Source organism: Tinamus guttatus, unplaced genomic scaffold, assembly GCF_059628265.1.
Source record: "Tinamus guttatus ecotype Peru unplaced genomic scaffold, ASM5962826v1 Tinamus_guttatus_pri_ptg000193l, whole genome shotgun sequence".
In the NCBI taxonomy this organism is placed as follows: Eukaryota; Metazoa; Chordata; class Aves; order Tinamiformes; family Tinamidae; genus Tinamus; species Tinamus guttatus.
This window is the reverse complement of record NW_028288727.1, coordinates 2,714,871-2,731,596: the sequence shown is the minus strand read 5'-3', so window position 1 is coordinate 2,731,596 and position 16,726 is coordinate 2,714,871. Positions and strand designations below refer to the sequence as shown.

The 16,726-nt window shown below is 38.3% G+C and overlaps 1 protein-coding gene across 2 annotated transcripts in view; it reads left to right on the top strand.

Annotated features, from left to right (window-relative positions):
• SEMA3D (semaphorin 3D) overlaps positions 1-16,726 on the top strand; it is a 137,929-nt gene that overhangs the window by 32,610 nt on the left and 88,593 nt on the right. For both annotated transcript variants that reach the window (XM_088523517.1, XM_088523516.1), the window contains exon 2: positions 12,395-12,585. In XM_088523517.1, coding sequence (XP_088379643.1) covers positions 12,471-12,585 — 115 coding nt within the window. In that variant the 5' untranslated portion in view covers positions 12,395-12,470. The remainder of the gene's footprint in view (positions 1-12,394; positions 12,586-16,726) is intronic.

Sequence of the window (16,726 nt, the reverse complement as noted above, 5' to 3'; positions counted from 1 at the left end):
TGGAGGAGCACAGAGCAGCTGTACTGGGACTCAGGGTCTGGACAACTGGCCTCTTGCGGAATGGAGGGTAGTCAGCACAACAGGGGGAATGTTTGAGAGCTTGTCGATGTATGACCCTAAGGTCTGGGAGACTTCCACTCCCCCAAGCAGGTTCTCATTCCATTAATATAGATGGCTGACCTCCATTTGAAATCAGCCAGTCCTGGACCTGAGCTCAAGTACATTATTTCCTGTGCAATTAATGCAAGTCACATATTCCAGACGAGCAGACAAGGGAAGCACAGTGTCCAATAGTCATCTCTGTTTCACATTGCAAAGTTGTAAGAAGATGGTCTGTTGGCTTATTCCACTGCAACTGTGTTTCATGCTCCGGTATCTTCAACATATTTGTTGTGTTCTTTTCTTTATTTCACTCTTATGGTTGTGATCATTTAAAACTGATACTGCATCAAATAGCTGTCTTTAGAGGATAGAAAAAGAATATCATGTTAAAGGTGATGACATTAATAATTATTACTTAATGTAATCTATTTCCACTTCTTACTCTCCTCCAGTCTGCCTACCAGGGCTATTGAGTGTTTTTAGTATCAGCTTTTCCATCTGTGAAAATGGAATAACGCATCTCCTTAGCAAAGATTCAACAACGCATGTGTATTTATACGACTGGAATTACATGGGGGAAAAGTATACTCATTGTAAATGCTACATCTTTTCAGAATTTTATTCCTCTCCACCCACAGGGATTTCAGAAATTGGCACTGCAGATACAAAAGAGATCAAGGATTAATTACAGGCTTTTACTTTCCCCCGTAGTTTAGAGGTGTAAATTTTCTAAAGGATCCTTTTATATAGGGACAATATTTAATTTTACTTTTTTTTTAATAATAAAAAAAATGCCATTCAGGAAGTCATTCCCTGTAAGGCTATTGTGTAATGAATATTCGTTTAGTTGGTTATATTTGCAAGCTCCAGCTGCAGCCATCACTCTCTAAATCTGTCATTGAAGGATTTTGTTTTAAACTTTGCCTAGCTTTGTTTTCAAATGTTTCTGAATTCCTCCATGTGTTGAGCCACAGCTGTGAAAAGAGAAATCTACCTTTTTTAATTCAAAGGGTCAGTGGTTTAAAAGCACTAAACCCCAGTAGGGAATATCTTATAGAAGATAGTTAATCATGAGGATCCCAAGGCATTTTATAAACTTACTGAGGGCTCATCTGACTTGAAGAGAACTAAGTAACTTCAAGCCCCAGTTTCTTTGAGGGGTGCCTCTTTTTCTAGGGAGTGGGATCCTCTTTAGAACCAGCACCTGTGGTGGATTTTTTACACCTGCTCAGCCATGGCTATGGAAACATAACTTAATCCACTCCACCACATCCCTTTTCTGGCTAAGTTACTGTGGAGGTCAAATCCTTTCTAGTCGCTTCTCTCCCCATCCATTTAGAAGCATTTAGTGTAGTAACTACAGTGGACTCTACCTCTTGACCCTACCAGGAGATGGTAGGGGAGGGGTTGGGTTGGAGCACACAACTCATGTTTTCTCTTCTAGATGAAAAAACCTTGCTGGTGGCACCAGTGTGCCCAGTGATATTTCCTACACTGCCATGGCATCTTCCTCTTCTAGCTCCAATTAGGAAATTCTAGCAGAAATCACTTCCTTATCTTGTCAGTGCAGACAAAAAGTTTATCTCAAATACAATGTAAATAATTTAAGCACTTGATTCTGGAACCTAGTTCCCATGGCACACACAAACCAGGACTGCATGGGTGAACAATATATGGCAACCTTGAGATACTGTATTACGTAGCTAAAGCTGTTTACATATCCATCCTTGGTATATTTCACACATTGTGACAACATTGCTCTTTTTCATAGAGGGATTTATTAGGTGCTTGTGAATCAGCTCTTAAATACCTGCAACTTTTGGCAAGTCTTAGACAAGTAAGGTGTTTCTGATTTCAGTTTTATTTCAGTAGTAGAGGAGCTGATTTGTGAGCTGACAAATAGGCTTTGCCCCCATTCTAAGAGTCATTGGAAAGGTAAGGATGACTGGAGATTAATAGCAGTCATTTGATGGATGTTAGAGCCAAACGGAAAGATTAGTGGAAAGGTTTTAGATGCTGCTGAAGACCTTCAATGTGTGATCTAGGTCAGTTATTCCTCTGAACTGGTAGAAATAATTGAGTTGGAAGGGACATCTGGAGATCTATGGTTCTATTTCAGCCTTGTCTAGTAGAATTTTGACTTTCTCCAAGGATGGAGACTCTATAACCTCTCTGCCCCTCTTTAAGTGTCTGACCACCTGCCTAGGAAATAAAACCTCAGAATTTCGTCAGGGTCAAGTCTGACTCTTCATTTTTAAGGGCTAAGTGTCCACTGGGGCAAAGAAAATTAGAGGTAGTGTTTTATACTCTTTTCATATCAGTATAGCAGTCTTTTTAGTCTTCTAGAAGTAGTAAGTTTGAGATTTAGGTCTTTTTTATCATCAGATTTGAGAGTTTTTGTGTCTCACAAAAATGCTCTCTTCAACCAGCACCAGAATTTTCAGGATTGCTTCTTCTTTGCCAGCACTCTTTTTAAAGCAGAGCTACTGCACATAAATGCAAGTAACACGACTAGAAAAAGGGAAATAAAGCATTTAAAAAGAGAGAGAAATGAGGTTCTGGAATATCTTCCCCAGAACTGGAAATATGCCACTAGTTACACTGATAACTTGGAGCAGAGGCTAGAACTTGAGGGCTAGAAGTCAAGGACAGCTAGACAGCTTACAAAAGCAATTCTTTTCTCCCCTGTTTTTTCACTCTTCCTCTTTTCACTATATTCGTGACCTAGCCAGAGCTACCTGGAGGAAGGGTTGTAAATGATGTTTTAGAGAACCTTGCAGTTAAGGCAATTCTGTCTCCTATAGGATAGGAGGTGCAGGTGTCACCCTCTAAGACTGAGGCCTGTCTAGATCCCCTGCTTCCAGCCACCAGGATAGTATAAAAAACATGGACTCTGCTGCTGATGTGGTGACAAAGATAGCTGTAGCCCTGTTCAGGATTAACCCGGGAGGGTGTCCACTCAAGTGTGTGCTACTGTCTGCTTTAGATAGGAGATAAGTGGCTGTCCTCACAGGGAGCACACTATAAGTAACTAAACTTTTTGCAGAGGGGACTTTTCAGATTCCAAAAGGTCAAAGAGACCATTGGTGGGCGAGAAAAATTGGGAAGTCATTGAACTGGATCTTTGCAGGACTGTAGACAAATTTAAGGATGCTTTAAAAGCGTGAATTATTGTGGCACAGTTTTCATTCAAAACCTGTGACTGTGAGAAAGGATCCATACCCCACACCTCCTCAGTAACTAGCTGGTTAACAGTCTAAAAAGCTTTGCTGTGTTTCATTTAAGTATTGATTCATCTGTGCACTCTGTGTCCTCATTTTGTCCTCACGAGACAAAGGAAAGTCGTTGTGGTTTGAAACCAGAGTGGAAATAGTTCTGTGCTGAACGGAGGTGGTGATGCCTGAATTCTTGTTTGCTTTTTCAGCACGGCTGTTTTAGATTCCAGGAACTTTCATGCTATCACCCTTCACAAAGCAGCTTAAAAATAGACCAGCAAAACAATTTTATTGCACTAAAGAGAAATTGATTTCTGCTGCAACACATACAGAAAGTTCTGAAAGCGTCTAATAGCAGAACATTCTGACCTTTGGAAATGCAAAAGTGGAGAGAAGTTAATGCAGCTTTGTTAAAACTTTGATAACCTGCCATCCAAACTCATGCTGGCTGTATATTACGGTTTACACAGACTTTGAGTTTATTGAGAATGAAACAATGATCACGTGTAGCTTTCTGCCGTTTGCATGAGCACTTAAATCAAGAATAAAACACTGGTTGAAGTGGTATGTGAGTCAACAATCCTGCCACAGGAATCGTGGCCAACAGCATGAATCCCTAGTGAGAAGGGTGGCTTGGTGACTAAGATGCTGACTGGATGTTGAGGGGATGTGGGTACTGATCCTAACTGCTGGTGTGACCTTTCTTAAGTGATGTCAACTCCTACCATAGCATTAAAAAAAATCAATAGCCTCCAATTGGTGAGGATAAAGGCATTAGAGCTTTTAAGCCCATTCAAGTGCTGTGGTGTCGAGTACCCTGGGGAACTCCATCAGTAGGAACATGTCCACATTAAGTTAGGATGCAATGGAGCTGTGTAAGCTTACAAATGGGAGGTCTTATAGGGACCATGCTGACTCCCTCTCCCACATTCTCCAAACAAAATCCTAACCAAATACTATAAAATATTATTAAAAAAGAGGAAGAAATAAAATGCACTCAGCCTACTGATATATCAACTAGGTTAACTCACAAATAAGACCCATCCCACTGCAATGTCTCTTTAATAAATCTCTTCAAATATCATTTTACAAATTGGCTGTACAAAAAGTCAATCCAAAATTTAGCTGGACAAACTAAAAGCTCTTCCAAAAGAGTTCAAATATATGATCATGAATTATTAAACCAAAGTCTTTTGGAAATGTAAATTAACATCCTTCCAGGATGTCTCTCCCTATACTGCAATTTATGTATTATCATTTTATACAGAGTTCATTGACTGTGCATCAAATAATGAGGCCATACTATGCATTGATTAAAGGAATTATGTGAAAACATGCAGTTTGGTATACAGCAAACATTTTTGATCAAAGATCAGATGTCATATGAAATAAACATTTCTGTAACCATGACAAAACTATATTAGCCTGAATATAGGCCCAGGAATAAGCTGAATGCCTTTGAAAGTTATCAGATCAGGGATTTACACTGCTAATAATGAATTAGATAATTCTGGCAGATAACGAAGCATCTTACCAGGATTAGTGCATTAGAAATAATTTTTAAAATGGTTGATTGCATAGGATGCAAACCAAAACATGCAGTGGCCTATCCTCTATATTTGTAACAGTCTAGTTTTCTCTAAGAGTCCCCTGTGCAGCTTTTAGATCCAGCTGAGAAATCTCTGGGAGCCAAGAAGTGTCTAAATAAAATTCTAAAAATAAATTAGTTGATAATAAATTGTCTAAATCAAATAAATGTAGTTACAATTTTTATCACAGTCAAGCATTTCCTGTGAACTGAAATAAATACATATATACATTATAAGTGTATATAAGTTTGTCTTTTTTCCACTATTCTTTATTTCAGTTTGTTTATTTATTTATTTATTTATAGGTCCATCAGGGTACAGTTTTGTGGATGGGTGGGTGGCTTCAGGCAGTATCAAGCTATTTCAGCCTGCATTTGGAGTTGGCTGACTGGGTGAGTCTTAATGTACATATAATTGAAGTGTGAGTATATTGTGGTATAATATCCTAATTAGTGGAGCCAAATAACAATTAGTTTTGGCTTAGGTCTGGGTTGCTTGAACCAAGGACAGAAGAGCCCTACCTATTTGTATATGTAGACAGAGCCATATAGACATACCTACAGACTACTAACTTTCAGATTTTGGACTGTTATTTACCTTATTGCTGTACAGTGACTAGAAGTAAGCAGTCTAGAATAATGTCAGTGTTTGCGGTGTTGTTCAGTCTCTTGGATATGTTTTTCACTTCCAGTTTTCCTCTGCTCACAGCAATCTCTCAGCCTACCTATTTTTAACTTCCTGCTAATATAAAATTTACTTTTTTCATTATCAGAAGATCACTTGTTTCATGCCCTGAAGCCCTTTCGTAGCTCCTGGCTGATGGTGGTGGCAGAGATAGAAAGCTTCCACCTTGCCTAGCTGTTCAGGTGATCCATCATGGATGTAACCAGTGTGTTACACTGCCTTGCTGTCAAGCTGAGTTTTTCACAAGCATACACAATATATGACAGAACATATCTTCTGCAAGCGGCTCATCTGTAAAATACCCCCTTGCCACTAGTTACTGGTGATCCCAGAAAGAGCAGCGAGCCCAGACGTCTGATAATAAAACTGTCACTGCTGGAGGACTCCTGATCCACCCTTGCAGATGTTGGAAAGTCTCCTATGAAAGAAGGCTCAGAGTACATTTTTTCCATAGCGAAACACTGGCAAGGATTCCTGGAGGTGAAAACGAGGACTGTAATCCTTCCTTTGAGTTGGCTGTTGTAGATATATGTTTCTTCCAGCAAAATAATGGTAGTTGCAGGGTCAGTGCTTTAGCTGGCTTGACACAGCTGCCTGGGGTTAATTAAGGTTTTAGCAGGACAAATGTGATCTGTTAGTGCTTAGGCAGGTTGTCTCAAAATGAGTATTTATTTTTCCTGACTGCCACCATGACACTTTTCTGGCTTTTTGTTCTGTTCTCGATAGCAGGCCAACCTCCTGCCTTCTTCATCCCTCTGTCTGCTTTTTCAGAGCCAAGGCAAGCGACTCCAAGGGCTGTAGGTGGAGACTGGTATTTTAGAGGAAAATTCTCTGCTCTGTTGGGAAACCTTTAAACGTCACGGCACTCGGCAGGAAGTGGCTTTCATCTCATCCACCTTTTCATTAAGGCCTTCAGGAATTTTGTTCCTACTGTATTTTCCTTTTGGGTAAAAAAAGAGTTGTAAACTCCAACTTAGAAACACTTTTCATAGCTTGAGAGGGTTTTATGGTCTGCTGGGTCATGCCATACCAAAAATAATGTCATGCTGAGGTTTGGCTCAATTTGATTCTTACGTGTGTTCCTCTTCTTTTTTTGTTTGTTTGTTTTTTAAATCAGAAATATAGTGAGTTTTCATGTGGCTCTAAATAGAGAGGCAATGGAGAGTGTTTATTAAAAATGCAGTATCAGAAACCACAGTTCTTTAAACACATGTAAAAAAAGGAAAAATAATTATATATATATGAAATGTTGATGCATGTAACATTAAAATGAGAGGCATGCAGATGTTTGTGTGGATGACATCAGCTGCACATCTGGCTATTTCACAGTGTTCATTCATCTGCCTATCTGCTCTTTACAAACAGAAGCCTTTGTTTCATCCTTAGTCTTGGACAAATGAGTTATATGTCCAGAAGGCATAATGTTGTAGATAAAGCTTCTCCGAAGCTCCCTTTGTAATGATACATGATGATACATGTGTGTACCTGCAGGGCTCTCTATGTATCACATTCTGAAAGTATTACTTCTATTCCTAGGTGAAATCTGTGGTTGAAATTCTGACCTCATTGACCAGGATGGAGAGACCTGGGAGAACGAAAAAAAAAAGTTCCTTTTAAGGATCAATTGCTCATTTCCTATATGTATAATATTAAACATATACTAAAGTTTATGTGCACACAGCAACACAATACAGACTTCTCTGCAGAGGAAATCCCTTTTTACCAGTGTTTTTTTCTCCTAACAGGCTACGTGCCTTTTTAAAGTGCTTCCATCAGTTCAGCTTCACTGAGTCTTATATTTAGAAAGACACAGAAAATTGTAAAAAATAAAATAAACCAAAAACATCATATTTTTCTCCTTCCTTTCTTTTGTTTCATTTCCTTTGTTTCCATTTTTGACTTCAGCTTCAGTTTATCTTTGTCCTAATGAACTGAAAATCCAGTCTAATCCTCAAAAATATTTTCCACCCATTGGAGAACTTTATTTATTATCAGCTGATTCTCTCTAATGAAAATAGGATTGTTGGCAACTCTTTGCTCCCTCAGTTCTACTTTGTCTCCCAAACCCTTCATTTTTCTTTGCTGTTTGGCTCTTCTCAAATGGGAATCAGAGCAGAGACCTGTCTAGACTTCCAAACACTGCTATTGAGTGGATAGAGTATAAATCCTGTGAGGAGCTTAATAAAAATAAAGACTGTGCTTGTAAAAAAAAATTCATTATAAGCTGGAGTATGGATCATACAAGTCACCACTATTCATTAGAGTATTTAGCAGTATTAATATCTGCTATATGGCAAAAACCTACCTAAACTGGATATACTCCAAGCAATGATTTTTTAAAAAAATCACACACATAAAGGAAAAAAAACAACACTTAGTCACCCACCAAGACTCAGTTCATTTTTTGGATGGCATCATTGTATTTTTGTTCTGTTACTTCTCATAGTAGTGGGAAGTGACGTGATACTGATCTGAGACTTTTTGTAAAAAGAAGTATTTCTCTGAAACCTAGAAGAGGAGAACATTTGCTGCACTATAAACTGCACAAAAGCTACTTAATAAATGGGAAAATAGCTATGAATAATACTGTTTACCAATTCTTGGATGGAGATAGCTTTAGACTGAGATTTCACAATGAAGAGAAAAGCTATTTCTGCCAAATAGCATATCAACAGACTGTCTATCTAAGCAGTACAAGAACACAGTTTCATTGTGGTCTGGATCAATGTCATCTTTGTTATTTAAAAAGCAAGCTGAGGATGTTAAGTGAGTCTAAAGACTAAATTTTACTTTTAGTCATTTTATTTGATGAGCTATTAATCTGACTCATGTATTTGTAGTTTTCCCTTTTGCTAAGGCAGAATGTTCAATGTCCAGTTCATGGTACAGCCTTGAAGTACAAAATAGCCTCAGAAACATTCCTATTGGAAGCAGGCATGACTACTTAGAAGCGATATATCAGCATGAAAAAAAATTGAATATACGTAGGTAAAGTACAATATAAGTAGACAGGCACATGCCTTTCAATACATAATTCACTTGTGAGTACTATTTATTTGTCTTTTGGTGCTAATTGGTGTTACATTGATTCAAGCAATGTGCTCATATATCAGTCCACTTATGTTATTTGGTTAATGTCTGCAAATGATATCTTCATTTATTTTCCACTCACTGTGTGGAAAAATAAAATAAAATCCTGTGATTTCAGAAGCAGCTGAAAGAAAACCCCAGCTATTTTACATCTTGCAATGCAATGGCCTAGTAACTTAGCCTATTTCTAAGTACATTATTATCACACTAATTATATAAGCAATGGTTTAAAAATGTGTTTGTGTGGGTGGGTCAGAGTCCTTTAGCTTCTGGACTTCAGGACGCCAGGGGAAATCAAAAAGCTACACAGTATCTGTGAATGCTAGATTTTGTGTTTTGTTAGGGTTTAGCTGAGCAATCTGAAAAAAATCATATAAGCACAGAGCTCCCTATCGGCTGGATATTTGGGAAGGCCAAAGATCCCTGTTTATTGCAACAAAGGGCCTGGAATAAATTATGGTTAGTAAATTGGCTCCAGGTTTTCCTGTTTCAGACAGTAGCTTCAGAGTCATCTGTTTTATGGGCTCCACTAAATCTGACCTATTGCAGGGAGGTGACACCTCGTGTTGTGGAAGTGACATCGCACGTGGGCTGGGCGCATCCAGCTGGCTCCCGCTGGCAGGATGGCAGAATACCAGCAGGTCTAACCTCCCATTACCAATTTATTAGCCCCCAGGGAGGTCCTGCCAGGACTGAGCCAGGTGTATCAGTCCCTCTTCTGCATCCCACACGGGGTGGGAAATTCTGCTGGAAATATCCCTGTGTTTCAGTCAGATGTCTGCACAGCTTCCTTCCTCAAGCAGTCATGCAGGCGGTAATGGGGGTGGACATTTCTCACCTTAGCTGAGGCTAAGGTGAAAAAGCATCTTTAGTGACAGCATTTTTATTTTGACATTCATCTTCCTCTTTTCCTTTGGGTCAGTTCATCATGAGAAAAATTTAGAGCATGTGGAGTGCTTAGCAGAAGTATTAAGAACTCCAGGATAAAACAACTTTCCACCCGAGGGAAAAAAAAGAAAAGGAAAAAAAAGCTCTTCTTAGTGTTTTTTATTACTATTATTATTTCTGAGAGATTTTATATTTTATTTCTGTTCACAGGCCTGATTGCTTCTGATCTGTGTGACTTCAGCTCTTGTCAGCATAGCATACAATGACATTGCGTATATTAAAGAGAGTAAGGATATTTCCTGAAAATTAATGGTTGGTTAGTTGGTCTGAAGTTCATTAACCTGAGCAAGTCATTAGATTCTTGGAAGGACTCTTATGTGGAAGCTGGAGTTGTATTAGGAGATCATCATAAACTAAAAATATATGCGACAATCTGGCCAGCTTGCAATGAATCTAGGACAAGACATGGTTGGCTCAAACTCACAGAGCAGCTGCCTCCAGTGTAAACTAAATGCCTTGTGTCAAGCATTAAAGTAAATGTTTTTTCACAGGCATTATTCAGAAAGAAGAAAAAGAGAGGAAAAAAAAAGAAGGTTTCAATTTAAAACAACAAAAAAGAACAACAACCAAAAAAAAAAAAAAAAAACCTCTACAAGAGAATGTCAGGTTCATCACAGCGAAAAGGTCAAATTCAGCACTGTTTCTCAATCTGTAAATAAGCAAATGACAGTCTGTTTAGGCAACTGCTCCATTCTATCAGTGGTAACTTTAGTCCTGACTCTTTGCTGCACTTTGCTTCACGAAAATGAGTCCAAATCCTCTGGTGAGATCCCTGTTGGCTGAGACCCAGGCCCTCAAGCCATGGCTTCTCAGCATGTTTGTTAGTGAGACTGGCTTCTTGTTAACTGCTTCTTTTTGAAGTGTGGCTTGTCTTCATTATCCCACTGAAGATGAACAGGGCTGGTGTCTCTTGTCTTTACATAGCCCTCCTTCCCTCTCCCTTTTCTTTCCCCCTTCTTCCCTCCAAAAAGATTTCTTTAATGTGGTATAACCCTGTAATAACAGAAGTCAGCACCAGCTGTTCGTATTCCAACCACAAATAGATGTACCGATATGGAATAAGTATGGGCTTCCTCTTAGAATCCTACACTGGAGTAAAGAGAGGGGAAGAAGAGCAAACCAGAGGCATCTGATGTTTGTTTTGTGTTCTTTTCATGCCATCTCATGAATATGTAATGGCATTTGGCCAAAGGGAGTATGTGCAGACATTGAATCTGGGTGTTGAGGAAGGGACTAAGAAGAAAGCAGCTCAGTGTTTTCACATAGGAAAGATGCTCCAGGCATTCATGCAAAACCTTTCCCTCTATCTCCATCACACCCTTGCTATAAACTCACTTGTCCTTTACTATCAGCAGAAGTGCTGGAGGATCAGAAAGCCCCAGCTTCTCCTGAGACTGGATCCTTGTGGTGCAGCTGAGGCCCTGGGCTGTGCTGCACCTCTGGCAGGCGAGCAAGGAGCCTTCTCTTTGAAGCTTGTGCAGTGCTCGCCTACAAGGGTGCTAGTGTTACTCCATCAAACGGGTAGTTTCAGTGCCTTTCAGAAAAGAATTTGAAGTGCTGTTCATGAAAAGTCACAAGCCATTAATCTCCCAGCTCTAACTACTAACCATAACATTTGCTTATTCACTGATTTACAGCATTGCTTGAACACTGACATTTGTCATTTCACTATCTTGTTTGACCTCTGGTATGACGCACTTGAAGGGGGACAAACCTGGTCCCACAGGCATTTTTGTTCTTTGACATCTGTGATCTATTAACCATCAAATTCTGCCTTCAAATCTCAGCATGCAAATTCAAATACCTACATATGCAAAAGTTGCATTATTGGACAAATTCCTCTGAAATTGGTATAAAACAGGAGAACTGTTGCTCTTTTGCATTCAGCTCCCAGGGTGGCTGGGTGACCCTGAGGAAGTAGGTTCACTCCAGTTTTATGAATCTGTTTTTTGCATAGGGAAAATAAGGACAGCAATAATTACTTTCTTTTGTAAAACAGTTTAAGATTTATGGAATATGAATGACTGTTATTAAGTGAAAAGTGTTGCAAAGCTGGCTTAGTTGTTCACTGTGTTAACATAATCCCATATCAGCCTATTGACCTCAGCTTGAACCACTCATTAAAGTTTATAGGACATTATGGTGCGTGAACTGAGGCAGCTATGCCTCACAGTTGTTCTACAGAAAACACCATATTGAAAAGTACTTTTAAATCCATCAGCTGTGTGCGCTGATTTTTTTTTATATATTAAAACTAAACGCAACTGCCTGTCGCATCCAATTTTGTTTAGTTTATGTACGAATGTTTGTGATGGATATGTACTCACTGTTAACTCAATGTGGATGCCCATGGTATCTGAGATATTGCAGTCTATTCTACTCATAGAATAAACATACAATAGCTGTTGTACTGAGATAAAGAAAGAGTTATTAAAACATCAAGATATCCAGCAGACTGGTATGAACTAATGAGATGAATGGCAAATGTTCTTTTTAGATGTAGTACCAATTTAATTTTTGATTACAAGTTAGCTATGCTAGACATTAATCTTTGAAAAGCTTATATATTTTTCCAATCTCAAAATGTATAAATTTAGTATTAAAGAAACAGATTTACAATGTGTTGGTTTCTACTAGAGAAAAAGTTCCTTTTTAGCAAGTGTGTTAACTCTTTAAGTTACTGCTTAAGGACATTTGGCTTGCTTTCAGAAACATTATTTACATGATAATGCAAAAGATCTACAGATATTTTATTTTTGTTTCCAGAATAAATTTGGATTGTCTGAAGAGCGGGGAGATTTTTCAACGAAGTTCAAAGAAAGACACAGAAGAAGAGAGCAGAATGAGAGCTTCCCAAGTACCACGTGCCTGCAGCTTGTTATCTTTAGCAATGCTGTTCCTTCCAGTCACTGGAACGTCAAAACAAAATATCCCAAGACTTAAGCTTTCGTATAAAGGTAAACTTTTCAGCATTTTTTCTGATTCTGCCGCTTCTGTTTTGATGTGATGTTGCCAGCAGTTCATTTCTGTTATTAAACAGGAAAATGAAACATGGTTGTCACTACAGTTCCCAGAAACACACAGCAGAATCCTTAAAGATGCATAAATCCTGTCCTGGGACAATCTTAAGTTGTCTTTTGAGAGAAGAGGTATATATTTATCAAATATAGATTATTCTTTTTCTATTATTATTATTGTAGTTTGCTCCAGAAGGAAATAGATATGATGTACATAAATTAGGTGGGATTCACTTGCCTAAAATAGGTTTCCAGAGCTCCTTGAAACACCATAATTTGTAAAAAGTTCCATGTAACTACATGGTTGGGATGACATGGGATCATGAGGACACCCACACACTTCTAGAACAACACATATGATAAAATAACTCAAGCAATTCAAAAGATGCCAAAGTTTAGACACCTATTTTTTCATAATCTTTTTTTTTTTCTAACAGTAAAATGGAAGTGAAACTGTCAAAATCTTGTTTTATTTCTTCTCATCCCTTTGAATAACAAACCCTCACTTTTTAAGGAATTCCTTATTCTTAAGTCTCTCTATTCTATGTTCTTCTTATGAATACTGCATTAATTGAATTCTTGATTAAAAGTTAGCTATGCTAGGCATTATTCTTTGAAAAGCTTTCGCATTTTTTTTCCTGTTGAGAAAGTCACAGGCTGAGAGGTGTAAATACATATATATTTTTAATTCTTCTTATAGAAAGTGTTGATTTCTTGTTGCTTTGGATGTATAGTATACTTCCACAGTTTTTGCAAGACATAAAGATATACTACTTTGATAGACATAAAGATATACTACTTTGATATTGTCTTCTTTAGCTGACACTGGAGAGCTGAAAATGGAGAGCTCTCTAGTTAGTTATTTTTCAACTGTGTCAGCACCCTGCCCTTATGGGGGCTAATTCTTCTGTTAGCTTTTCAAACAGAGCTCTTCCTCTGCATGGTAGAATTAAGCTCAAGATGGTCAGGTGGGACAGGAGGCTGTAAAGCCTTCACCAGCGATTATATGTTTGTCACGAGCTGTAGCACACATGGGAATTCATTGAGTAAGTACAGTGAAATCCTATGGATTTCCACGTTGCTGCTTTGCCAGTTGTGTCCATCGCTGCGTGTGGTGTGTACATGCGTTTCAACATGTGTGAGCGAGTGGAAGTGGGATGGAGAGACCTTGACAACATTTTTATACGTTCAGGAAACAGTTGCACTCACTGACGCCAGTGAACTTGGGAACTGAAAGCCTGACTTGAGTTATGAATGTTAGCAGTAAAACACTCTAATGCATAGGCAGATTTTTAGCAGCTAGAGATCATTCCCAGGAGATGCCTATACCATACGGAGATGGCATTTATTGTGGATTTGACATTCATGATCAGTGATTTCCTCTGTATTTCAAAGGCAGATAGCCTTTGGCAAAATGCTGATGGATAAATTTGGCAGGTAGAAGAGATAAAAATTATGGAGGTCAACACAGAAAAAAATAATACCAAACTGAAATCTTAGTTCAAATTAGTGGCAGAGTCCTGCTGGGAGTGGTTGGGAAAATGCCTGAGCTCGTTTAAGAAGACAATGAGAGGATGATTGATATTTAGGCTGTAACCCAAACTTTTATTAGGAACTTTATAAACCTTTCACTTTGGCTTGATGATTTTAGTTTCCTATCCAAACTTTTCCACCTATATCCCTTTAGGGAAAAAAAAAAGAAACAACAGATAAAAACTGGCACATAAATCTTAATTTGGAGACCTGAGTGTAATATGACTAAAAAGCCAAGAGAAGGAGAGAATTATCAGATGTTATTGTGCTTTGTTGTGTTTCCTCTTTCTTGCTTATTTTTTTTGTTTATTTTGCTTATTTGTTTGGGTTTTTTGAGGCAAGGTGAGGGTTAGGTTTTTATTTTTCCTGTAGGGAAATTAAAAAAAAAAAAGTTATGGCATTGTTTTCACATTTCCAGATGCATTAAAAGAGAAGTGAGGGGAAAAGTATTCTAAAAAGTCGTCTGCTATATTTGCTTGTTGCTATGTCTCTGAATAATATATAGGTAAGTGAGAAGGAGATAAGAAATAAAGAAAAACACAGAGCTGATATGAATTCTGAAGAAAACACACTTTTTCTATCCACAAAATGAGTTAAAAAGCATTTATTTAAGATTTTGCAGATTTTTCAATTTCCAGAAACGCACTGTGTCTTCATAAACCATAATCTGATCTAGTCAATACTGTAGAGTACTACTTCAAAACCAACTAAGTTAGATTAAGCAATGGATGAAACTTGTGGTCAATGCTGGTCAAATGACTACTCTGCATCCACATATGTCTGTTTTTCCACATGTCCTGAAATTCTTCCTTGATGGAGTTGGAGCTGTATATGGTGCAGGTAGTGCCTGTCATAATTAATCATATTTTTGCTGTTTATAAGGAAGTCAGAAGTCCTGACTATTAATATAGATGTCAGAATTAAGCTTTATTTTTTAAAAAATGTTTCAGTAAAAAAACCCCTGAGAATAAGAGGGGAAATGAACCATCTTGCCTGTACTTATAAATTCATTAGAATCATATGACGGACAATTCCTGGCTTCTCCATTCTCTAGAGTTAAGACCTGAACTATCATGAGGAGGTTAATATGAGGCCCTTTTCCACCTCTGTGGAAAACAGACCGAACTTGGCCGCATCAGGAGGCTCCGAAAGCTTGATCACACATATTTGGTTCATCTGGCTGCGAAGGATGTTGTCTTTCAAGAGAAGCGGCTTCATCCCTTTCCAACTGCAATACATTTATAAGGTGGAATAGCTCCTGCTTCCCAGAACTGTGGAGCATTTGCTAGGGCAGGACCCCTGGAACCAGGCAGGACTTTCCTCTCTGAACCTCCATCTTTCGACTGCAACACAGGGCGCTCTGGAAATCCAGAAACCTCTTTCTTCCCATGTCCTGGGAGTAAGGAGAAGAAAGAAGACCCTGGATGCTCAGGATGGAGAAGTACAGGGGACAGGAGAAGAGGAAGAAGAAGAGGGAAGGGTAGCAAAGGAGCATGGAGAAGGAGTAAAGTGAGAAAGAGCAAAGTCAGCAGTGGATAGAGGAAGAGGGAAAAGGAGAAGGGAGGGGTAGTTGAAAGCAGTGCCTATAACCACAAAAGCAAACTCCCTTTAGAGCTTTATTAAACCTTAGTGCCTTTCCAGCCCTCTGCCTTCAGACAGCAATTAAAACTGCAGAGCTTGTCTGCGTGGCAGCTACGTGTTTTCATCTGCTGTGAGATAGCTTAAGTAGCAGAAACCTGTGCCAGAAATGTTAAGATTCCAGATATTGCAGTGAATCATGTGGGTATCAACATGATGCCAGATGATGGATTTTCTTTATTCTCTGCCCTACTTTTAAAAAATAAGCTTTCAAAAGATTGTACACACACAAACCTGCAAACACAATCAGTTTAAATATCTGTATTACAATTGCAAAGTCAAAAATACATACACTTTGCCAGTGTTGATAATATGCTGCTCTTTTTTAATTACATACCTTGTTTCCATATTTAGCTGTTTTTTTTTATTTGAAAAAATCAAAGTTGCTTTTTATCTTCTTTTTATCTTCATCTTTAGCTTTCAGATAGTGGGGCATATCATTCCTACTACAGAAACCAGCATTGCTGTCTTGATGTTTCTAGTAAGCTCTCACTACATAGACATTAATCAATTTACCTTTTAGATACTTTTGCAAGATTGTGAGGTATCTTTATAGATATAAAATTAGGAAAAGTTTAAAAAAAGAAAATGTGTCTGCTAACAAGTGATTAAAATTTTTAGAAGCATCAAGTCTGATTTTTTAGTAATACTCAAATAGTATCTGCAGTTTCTGGTGTGGCTGGAGCTACCCTATGATTGTCCTCCAGATCACAGAACTCAAGCACAGAGGCAACATTCAGCTTCCCTGAGCTGTCCTTTTGTTTTGCTGTTCCCTACCTCATTTAGTACCCTTCTTTCAACTTAGACAACAAATGCAGAAGGTTTTTGTATATCCGTCTCACTACTGTTATTCAGAGGATAGTATCAGTTCTATTACTGACAGTGGCAATTCTACATGCTGTTACTGTAT